General features: G+C 25.0%; 1 protein-coding gene across 1 annotated transcript in view; it reads right to left on the bottom strand.

Moving 5' to 3' along the window:
- LOC111623272 (hemicentin-1-like) overlaps positions 1–11,511 on the bottom strand; it is a 133,960-nt gene that overhangs the window by 79,522 nt on the left and 42,927 nt on the right. The window contains exon 2 of the mRNA XM_023365793.1: positions 8,647–8,997. Coding sequence (XP_023221561.1) covers positions 8,647–8,997 — 351 coding nt within the window. The remainder of the gene's footprint in view (positions 1–8,646; positions 8,998–11,511) is intronic.

The raw sequence follows: 11,511 nt of genomic DNA, 5'->3' as shown, positions 1-11,511 counted from the left end.
ATTATTATTATTATTATTATTATTATTATTATTATTATTACACCGATATGCAGGAAAACTAATAAAATTGAAGAGAAATGTCGTAAAATATTTATAATTGCAATTTTTAATGTGTTATATAATACATTAAATCATTTAAAATTAAATAAATTTTACAAATAAATAATTTAAAATATTATTTATTTAAGTTTAAAACTATAATTGAAGTTCAAATGATCTTTAAAAAGTTTATAAATAAAATAAAAATTTTCTTTAAACGTGTACACGTAACAAAAATAACAAAAATAAATAAAAATAAAGAAAAACCATTACTTTCACTTAAACGATTATTTATCTACAATAAGAAAAAATAAAAATAAATCTTTTAAAAAATTTTATACAACAAAATAAAACAAAAATAACAAGAGATCAAGAGAATAAAATCAATATATATATTACATACATCTCAACGTTTTATTAATAATTCTACGAGTATAAATGTATATATTTCGTTTTTTCAAATTTATTTTACATTATTTTTCTATAAAATTTCGAAGTATTTTTGTTTTTCAATTTTTTAAAGTTTTACACAAATATTTAAAAGAAAATATAGAAATATAAAATAACAACAATTGATAACAATTGAATGTTAACAATAAAGAAACAGGTAGGAGAAAACTATGTTTAATTCAAGATACTCAAAGAATCTCTGACTGGATTACAACCAATGTTTTCCAAATGAAAAAATTGACTATGCTAATCCTGCAATTTAAAAGAAATATCAAGGAACTTTGAGATCGTTTCTCTTTCCAATTTGTTTTTCTACTTTTTTTTTTCTTTCTTTATCTTATACTGATTTTTTAAATTTGTAATGTATCTATATATTGTTTAATCAATTTTTTACAATGTAATAAATATAAATCTCGATTTATTAATAAATTATATTTTATTATTCGAACCTAAACGTAATCGATTAAGCAATAGGGTGGTCCAAAAGTCGGTTAACCGTGTTCCATATAAACTTATGAATGTGAATGGTAAATTGAGTTTAGAATTTACAATTTAATTTTTTTTTATTTTACACAATGCGATGAAAATATAATTATTTGGCTTTTACAGTATTAAAAGAATTTAAAAAGGATTAATTTAAATTACTTTAAATTATTCAAATGTTTGTTGAATTATTAGGCCTAATAATTGACAAATGGGTTTTCGTGGATTTTCTTTTGTATATTTACAACAATTCGACTCTTCCTATGCACAAACAGCATATTCAAAATACTAGTCATATATATATATATATATATATATATAGATATATATAGGCCTATTTAAATATATGTGATATAAAAGAAAGAAAATAAGTTTTTGTTTGGTCTTCTATTGCCATCATAACACCTCTTCAGAATAAGAATGAAAATAAAAATTCCATGGAAGAAACTCCTAATACAATCTTCGTGAGAAAGAAAATAAAAGAAGAAAGAAAATCGACAAAACAACGAAAAAAAAAATTAGACAAGCTAGTAACGAGTAAAATTAACTAAAATAAACTTTATTTTTTACGACAAGAGTCTAAAGCGCATAAATCTTATTAAAAATTGAGATTAGAATACAAAGCAAGTCTCACGCTCGCTTCAGACACACAGGGTGGTGCAAAATTCAGTTAACTGTCATAAAGATTAAATTGCTGTCTCATTCTTAATCATGTTTCCACTAATTTAAGAAAAATAAGTTCAAAAATCCTAATCCACGATTCATATTCAATTATACATGAAATATACAAAATAGCATGGTTAACTGACTTTTGAGTTACTCTGTAGTTTGGCATTTTAAATAAGGAAAAAGATATGAAATCCTTATACATTTTAAAAGAAATTTTTATTGCTATTAATCCACAAAATTGAAATAATTTGGTATCGTGTATCAAAATGGCAAATTTTAAAAGCGAAACCAACTTATTATTATTATTTTTTGTTATAAATTTGAAAATTTATATCATTCAAGACGTGTTGAATCTGCATATGTTAAAGCTGTACTAACATTGACTTGCAAATTTACTTAGAAATAAATGAATTTTATTGAAAATAAGTAATACAATATAAAGCAAAATCCAAAGACATGATTCCTAAATCAATAAAAATCTCTTTATCAAGGTTTATATTAAGGTCTGGTATGGTTTTTATTTTATTAATATTGAATACAATGTTATAATAATAATTATAATAAAATCGAGGGTATATTGTTGTGACATCGTCACAATGCCGGGCTACAATTTTTAATCATCTTTTAATTAAAAAATCACGTGACTTCTGATCCAGACAGGAAGATCATATACAGTAGAGTTAATCGGGACCTGCTGCCCCTAAGCTTTCTATATATGATCTCGACTTCAGTCTGCCAATCTTGGTTCTCGAGATTAACAAACGCCAACAGACGGACGGACGGACGACAGTGGGAATGTAGGTCTGAAAATTGCAGCCTAATAATTTATAATACACATACACATATGTATAATTCCTAATATTTTTTCTATATTTTCTATAGTTTTTCGATAAAAAAAAACAGGTTATATCAGTATATGGAATTTAAAATATAAGCAATTTTATGTAGATTATGTATTTTTTTAACTTAATTATATTACAATTACGAGCTTAAAAATATCAATAAAGCTAATTGTGTTACGCTAATTGTGAAAATAATAATATTAATTACAAATATTAAAATGCTAATAAATTGATTCAATTTTTCTATCAATAAACATTTTAACTTTAATTTTTATAAAATAATAATAACTAAAATAATTTATTTAGATTTGTAATTTAATTAATGTAAAAAGTATTTTAAAAGTCAGTTAACTGTGTTTTATTTTATATACCTTCGCACATTTGTGAGTAAATCGAAAACTGAATTTGTTAGTGTATTGTAATTTGTCAAGTGAACAGGAAGGATCTCATTTTGTGCATTTTTTGTAAAGCTTAGCAGTAATAAAGTATTTGAGTAAGACACGTGATTTACAATGATTAACTGATTTTTGAACCGTCTGCTATTTAACTCCACTAATGAGGAAATAATACCCAAAGTGTACATTTTATTGTACAATTCACATTTCATTAGAAACGAATGAAATATAGCTTTAAATTCTTCTGAATATACAAGTAAAACCTAGTAACAAACATTCCCGGCATTCTTTGTTTGTTTTCATCCCTAATAATTGCTATCATTACCTTTATAATCTTCAGATTGGTCCGGGATATACTAAGGACTAGGGCCATATCTTCTGAACCAATAGTTCGACTTTTGAAAATTTCTGTAAACATTTCTCTCTAATATAGAAATCTCCCTGCAAAATTTCAGAACATTTCGAAAAAGCAGGCTTTAAACTTGTTGAAAAAATTGACTCCCATCTACAATAACATTCATACATATAGAAAAAACCTCGATGTTTCAAAGTCCAAAAATGTAAAAATCTTGGAGGACCATCTTTTGACCTATTGCCATATTTTTCCTCTGTTATATAACAGCCAGAATACATATAGATACAGGCAAATAGAATTCCTTCTATAACCTTCGATACTTGTCAACTGCTCATTCTCAAATTTGATTCTACTTTGACTAAATATTTTATTTCTATCTTTAGATATAGTGGTTCCTACATTATAGTTTAAATTCCAAAATTAGCACTTAAAGTGAAAATATGTCTAATAAAATTATTGAAGATCGTACCCTAAATATAACCGCTTACAAAACTTACTGCTTAAGATTTGAATTATAAATTGAATACAGTACCTATACAGTATACCATATTGATTCTTTATTTACAATTTACATTATCACCTGACAAACATTCTTTCACATCTGACCTTTCACTTTTATAATAACCACTCTGAATAACAGAATAAAAAAGTAACGTCTATTCTTATTTTTTAAATAATAAATGATTCTGTTTCTTACATTACCAAGACGATAAAAAGCAAACTAAAATGTAATATTATCTTTTTTCATTTCGTTCATTCAACATAATTTTACATCCAATACGTAGAAAATTATTACCTAATAATTCAAAGTTTCAGATTTGTTTTAGCTTCAAATCAACCGATTTCCATTATTTTATTTGTAATATTTTATTGAATTTACAAAAAATTAAATATTCAACTCAAACATAAATTTAATCAATCTCAACAGTGAAATTTTTCAAGTTAACAGGTTGAAAATTTATAACAAGTGCAATACAAATATACATATTCTCTACAATTTGTTTTGTATCTGTACTCGAGAACGATAATTTAAAAGTAATTAAATAAAAAATTATTTCGTTCATTATTTAATTCCATAGCAGAAATTTTATTAACATATATATAATATTTAACTTCTTACTAAAACTTCTGCCTTTTTTTCTTCTTCTTATTTTTTAACATATTTACTTGTAACATCTCTTGTTCGAAGGTGTAATTACATATGAAATGAAATTAAAGTTTTACATTACGTAAATATTATATTTAAAATATACAAACTTCTCAGACGTCGATTTTTCGAGCCTCAGACTGAGTCCTCGCACTAAGAAGGGCCTCGCATTTTTAAATTTCTAAGAAAATTAGAGGATGGAATTTGTTTTATTTTTTGTGATTCATTCTCGAGTATATAACTATGAATTATGTTTAATAAAATAATATGATTTTTTTGATTTTAAAAATATTTTAAGCATATTTTTGGGGCCCACAAATCCTCCAACCGGCCCAGAAATATAAATTCCTAAAATCAGATATCAAAATTGTAAAGTACATTAAAATTATTATTTTATGTTTTAGTTATAATGTTCATACAACAAATTAAGCACCAGACTCTATTTAAAACAGTGAAATATAAATATTTTATTTTAAAAAATAGTTTTCTCCGTTAAAATATTTATATTTTACTTATAAAATTATTTGCAAAGGCTAGTAAATCACATTTAAAACTGTAAATTTAAATGGTATATAATTAATATTGTCAACACATTAGCGTATCGACTTCGACTCTTCGACTATTTTATTTTTTTGATTTTACAAAAGAAAAAAAACAATTTAATTTGATAGTTTTTGTTTTAATAAAATTTAGAGAATTCTCATAATTAAGTGCAATGAGAAGGAAATTGATCAAGTCTTTTCAATGAGTGCCTTAATCGCATTCAACCCAATTTTTTTTTCTTTTAAATGTAATTTCTCTTTAATTTTTTTCCACTTCTATTTTATTTAAATTTGCATATATAATATGATCATTAGCATAAATCACAAAATCATACAATAAATTATTTAGATTTAATGCATTATAAAATTAATTATATGTAATTGATATATTTGGTTGATTCGTTTAAACTTACTATTAATTTATTAATACAAGGATTAATAATAACAATAAGTATTACTATTAATAATAATTAACATTATTAATAATTTGTAACTTATAATAGTGGCATAACTCACTATTATAGTAATTATATTGTTCTACCGTATATTAGTTACTATTAGTTGTATTATTATAAATTAATGCAGTTAGTTTGCTAGTAGTATGTGTGCAACTTTGGTCAACTGAAATTGAACAATAATATTGTTAAGTTTAGAGTTTCGATGCGTAGAAAATATAGAAATGATCGTTTTAATATCGAATTTCTTTACATTCTTAGATTACACTAATCTATAAATCAGTGTTTTTATATTACTAAACTATTGTATGAAGATATAAATTGTTGAGTGAGAAATTTTGTACACAATACTAAACTCTATTTTCATTCAAATGATTGCAAGGTAGAACCATTGTAAGAAGTGCATTCGTTTTGTGAGATTATTGTAAACTTTTACACACTTTTGACGTTACTCCTATTTACAGAGATGGACAAACCTTGTTATAATAAGATCTAACTTATATATTACCTATCAGAAATTCGAGAGTGCCACATTTTCTATTAAAACTGTATGTTATGTAGCATATATAATTACAAAACTATATCTATCACCGTTTTATAATGATTATCACTATTATTCATGGTTAACATTGCGTACATTTGGATTAATATGTAAGAAAGGCTACCTAAAAACTTTGAGAAAATAGGTTTATAATAAGTTACTTTCTTCTTTTTATCTAAATACATATTAATATTTCTTCATTACTTACTGATAGAAGATTTGTGGTTTTGTATTTGGGACACTAACTATAGATATTTAAAATTAGGTTCAGAAGGATGTGTCCTCAGCTTTTAGTTACCTGTTCAAAGGTAATTTGCGAGTTGCGTTTACAATCCGTCTGTATATTACACTACATAATAGAATATTGATTGTGTACATATCAATAGTATGTACTGTACCAAGTTCATAAAAAGAAATTGTGTGAGTATACGGGTTCCTCAGTAAGGGTATAGAAGAGCCACAATTTGGCCACTGTGGTTAGACTCTATCCAAAATCGACCTAAAGAATATTGTACGTTTTTATATTAGTTTGACATTACTTCGTTCTATAATAATATAAAAACGATTACGTTAATTGAAGTAATAGACGTACTATTATAACGAAAACACCTAGTAAATGATGCCTAATCTTTGTAGACTATCTTTGAAATAATATATTTTTTTTCTTTTGTCTTACAACACAATATAATATCACATATAAAAAAAAAAACCTTAAAAATGCTAAAATTTAATTACTTATACATTTTTTATGTTACAATTTTTAAATCAAATACAAACGATCTTTGATTTAGATATTGTATAATATCCGAATCAAAGATCAATAAAAGACAGCAAAATTAACAATTCTATACAACGAATGAAGAGGCACAATAAAATTCAATGCGAGAAGTCCCCGTATAAAGAGTTCTATATCGAAAATAGCATTAAGGTCATCGATTGCTATGGTATTTCAATACTCGCACAATACAATCCATATATGCAAAACGACCATCTAAGAAATAAAAAATGTACTTTACATCGCTTACAAGGTTTATACATTTCATAAAAATTCGAGTAGGCAATAAATGGCTTCCACCCCAAAAAAAGAACTTTTAATAAAAAAATATAATAAAATAATGTGAATTTCTACTCTTCTCTGCTACTAAAGTTACTGAAAACGACGATATACCTAAGTTATTAAATACTCCAGTTATAATAATGATTACAGTTTTGGACCCACCAAGTCAAATAAATAAGAGAACGTGTCGTTGGACGACGTCACCGGATGGTCGTAACGTCAAGAGGGACAATTTATGACGTCGACGGTCTCGAACCATCACGAGAAATAACGATTCTTATCTAATTTCTTTTGCCAATTTCTGCCGGTCATATCGGCTCCTTTCTAATTGATTCACTCGATATTATGTCTGAACTTACTTACATTCGTTAATGATCTCGCATAATTCATATTGTCGCTGGAGAAAAACTTCGAACGGTAGTTTATGTGTTGTCATTGCAACTTATTGGATTTTCTTATTTTTATCATCCTCCAAGAGAACTTAGAAAAATATAATGATGAAAAGTATAACAATTTTTTAAATCGGTTTCATTTATTATAATGATTGGAATTGTACGTGTCATTTAAATATTAACGACAGTAAATTTCTATAATAAATATTCCCTGCGCATATTCTTCAATTTTTTTTTCTAGAATTTTATTCTCGAATTTCTTTCAAAAAAACAAAAACTTAAAATAATTTTTCATTTATTTATTTATTTTCGAATTGTAGATATTGTATAATTTAAATAACTTAGTACCTGTATAGCTCGGGATTTTGAGGGGGTGGGGATTTGGTGAGGTTGGATTGGAGTGGGTGGTAAAAACTATGGTCTTACTAACTAAAATTTACATTTATTGACTTGTATTTACAATAATAAAACTGCAAAATACAAAAAATTGTTCAGGCTCAAGTTAAGAAGGGTGAACTTTAGGGTGGTGAGGGCGGGGTTCCCACAGTATTTTTTCTAGGCTGTTGAAGAATATTTATGACAAATTTGGTGCCGATACGTTAAATTTACCTAACATACGTACATATTTTGACTTTTATATACACAGATTTCCTTTAATTTACACACTATAAGAAAATTAGCAAATTCAGAACCTACTCTACATTTAAATTTATCAAAAATATCAAATAAAAAATAAATATAATAAAATTAAATATTTTTATTTTCTAAAATGTACATAATATTTGTTTTTTTTTTCTTCGGCATTTACAGATAAGTTACACTTACAATTAAATTAAACTCGACATTTCATAGAATTAAATCTGAAAGATCTAAGGAGATTAATCGAAATCAATAAAATTTAGATTTTCTTTTACTAGAATTGCATACGAGTTTCATCCTCGGTACTCATTAAATTTAATTAAACTTGTAAAAATTTTTATGAAGTAAGATGTAAAGTTTTGTTAGAATTAAACCGAATCATTAATTAGAGATAATAAATTGAAATAATATTAATTTTATAAATCTCCATATCATTATTGTTGTATAGAAAATAAGAAAAATTAATCTTTTTTTTTCATTTCAAATTTGAAAAAAGATTAATCTTTACAACATTATTCAGCATTACTTTAATTATTTTATTTATATCTTGCCGATAAGTACGACTTCAATCGATATCAATCGGGCGTATGTAACTTATATAATATAATGTATTTATTTAAAATATAGGTCAAAGACTTACCAAAAACTTTTAAAGTGACAGATGAATATCGAGTTCTTTCATTTCTGAAATCCGCCCTGCATTTATATTCTCCTTCATCTGCAACCAAAACGGGATTGAGTTGCAAGACTGCAGGTTCTGTTAGGATATTTAAGAAAGCTCTTGTTGTCAAAACGTCTTTAGCAGCGTGACGTGCTTGATTTAAATTTCCTTGCCTAGCATCCAGGCTGTACATGGGTGTTGTAATGTTGTCTTTATACCACAGTATCAATGCTACAGAATCGCCTTTGGCAGAAGGGTGCGCATCACAGGGTATTGCTACAGTTTTTCCTGCTATAGCGAAGATTGTACTCGGTCGAAACGTCTCCTGATCTATTAAAAAAAATAATAATAATATATTTCAGTAGTTTTCTTAAAGTTAAGTGTTTTGTTTATTATCAGAATATTCAAAGGAAAAGAAAATTTGCTCCAATCGAATGATACCCAATCTTGTGTTGCACCATGAAAATCAACGTTAACAAGCAATTAGACTGTGCCTTCTCGGCTCGAGTACCCGCTGAGAGTCATAGTAAAATTAGATTATTTCCCATATACAGTAATTTTGAAAAGATATTTCATCACAAGTACGTATTTAACTTTGACTTCAATAAGTGGAAAGAAACTTAAAAATTGTAAAGAATTCCTTTACTAACTTATAAAAATTCTTTTCCCGCAATCTCTGCTTATCAATTCCAACAAATAAAATTATAATTAAATTCATAAAACTGTCAATTATATACGGAAAGAACGGTTGAATTCAAACTTAAAAGTTTCAATTAAAAGATCATGATCAAGCATCAGCTGACATCTTGAACAGTGAATGATTAAGTAATTTTTCAACATGTCTTGTTTATTGATTCAACTGAACTCTGAGGAAATTCAAATTTCATTAACTTCTTGGAATTTTTCTTTTATAAAATATAACAAAGAAGAAAAATTTAATGATTGAATCTCGAAGTTGCGGATTGTATTAAAAACCGCTTTCATAATTCAGATTCATGACAGAAATAAAAGAAAATGTCAAAAATTTTTACGTTTATTGTAACTCAACGTTTTATTATTGATATTAAACCAATAATAAAATGTACAAAACGACTTACAACTAAAAACAATTTTTCCAAATTATTTCAAATCATTTTGAGATTTTTATCGACTTAAAATAAAATAGAATAAAGCCAAATCTTTTGCTTCAACGTGATAAAAATTCTATAATTCAGAGAGATTAAACGTAAATTTAGACTAAAAATTCCTTCAATACTAATTTTTAAAAGCAATATTATTGTTTGAAATTGTTAAGAAATTTCAACTGAATCTTTCACAAGCCATTATTATTATTATTGAACAATAATTTCTCCTCAATCTTTTCTGTTACGTTACATTGCATTATTCTATGGCAATAATTATCATTAAAATATTAGTTATGTTTACATTAATTCAATAGAAACATTGAAATATCATATAAAATAAGTTTCTAGATGAAAAAAATTATACTAATCTATTTTTATAAATATTTTTTGAAGTGTTATCACTGTAAAAAAAGTGCAAAAAGTACACACAATTTTTTAAAATGTTTAAAAATAGTAAAAGAAATGGTAAAATGGTTGATTTTGATAAGAGTTTTTTACAGAAATGTTGCTGAGATACATTAAATTCGTTTTTTTTCTTTCAATTTTCACATTTCGTATCTTAAAATTTTCACATATACGCATTACTGAAATATAAAACTTTAGGAATAAATTCAATAGATTATATAAATTTTGAAGAATCATGAGAAAATTTTTTATAAGTGGAAGAATGAGAAAAATTCCAAAAAATTAGCATATAATAGACAAGGTATTATATGTTAATTTAAACGAAAAATAGATTTTCGTCTTGAAAAAAATAGATTTAGAAATTAAAAATAGGATTTAAATATATTATTTAATATATTTTGATGCTTCTTAATCCCATTGATCCTATTCTACTGATAGGATCAAATCTTATTGATCCTATGATTTTGATCCTATTAATCGTATTGATTTTGATGTTTCTTATTCATAAAATATAATAGATTATAAAACAAAAAAAGGATTTTTTTATTATTTTATTGGAGTAATCTAATATAAATTTTATTTGATAAAATCAGTGCGGTTTTGAATAAAATGTTAAATTTTCTATAGATGAATGAATAATTAAATTATTTCGAATAGTTAATGTAGCGACTACGAAGAATTAATAAAGGTTTAAAAATTAAAAATCTGAATTTTCTTCTAATTTTTTAAAATATTTTATATTTTTATGAGAATTTATTGATTAATATTAAACACAATTCATGGTATGTTAGGTATGTCAATGCCATGGGTGGTTTAAATTATAGACAAAATATTTTATTTTTTATAGAACCTTTTTCAAGATCGTCATATATTTTATTTAAAGTATTGTATTTTCTTTTTTTTATCCTGTATAAATTATAAATTTAACTTGTTATTGTTATTTAATACTAATTTTTATTTTATTTTATTTTATTAATTATGTACAGTGCATTTCATATTTTTAACTCTAAAAATAATTTTCATAATTTAAATGTGATATTAAGATTTTCATTTAAGGTTATATTATCTTTATTTTATTATTATTATTTACTTTATTTATTAAGAAAAATTAAATTCGAAACAATGTAAATAATTATAGATTAAATTTTTAATTTTTCCATAAAGGAACTGATTCTCGTAAAGATTTTCTATAGGAAAAATGGCCCCTATTTAGGTGTTACACACGTGAAGTTAAGGAAAAATTGCTCCTGTTTGGGTGTTACACACATAAAGTTAAGAGAAAATTGCCGTTTACGTGTTAGACATGTGAAGAAAA

Source organism: Centruroides sculpturatus, unplaced genomic scaffold (genome assembly GCF_000671375.1).
Source record: "Centruroides sculpturatus isolate CEXI.00-Female unplaced genomic scaffold, Cexi_2.0 scaffold302, whole genome shotgun sequence".
NCBI lineage: Eukaryota > Metazoa > Arthropoda > Arachnida > Scorpiones > Buthidae > Centruroides > Centruroides sculpturatus.
Note: the sequence above shows the minus strand (reverse complement) of the source record. Positions and strands in the feature narration are given on the sequence as shown.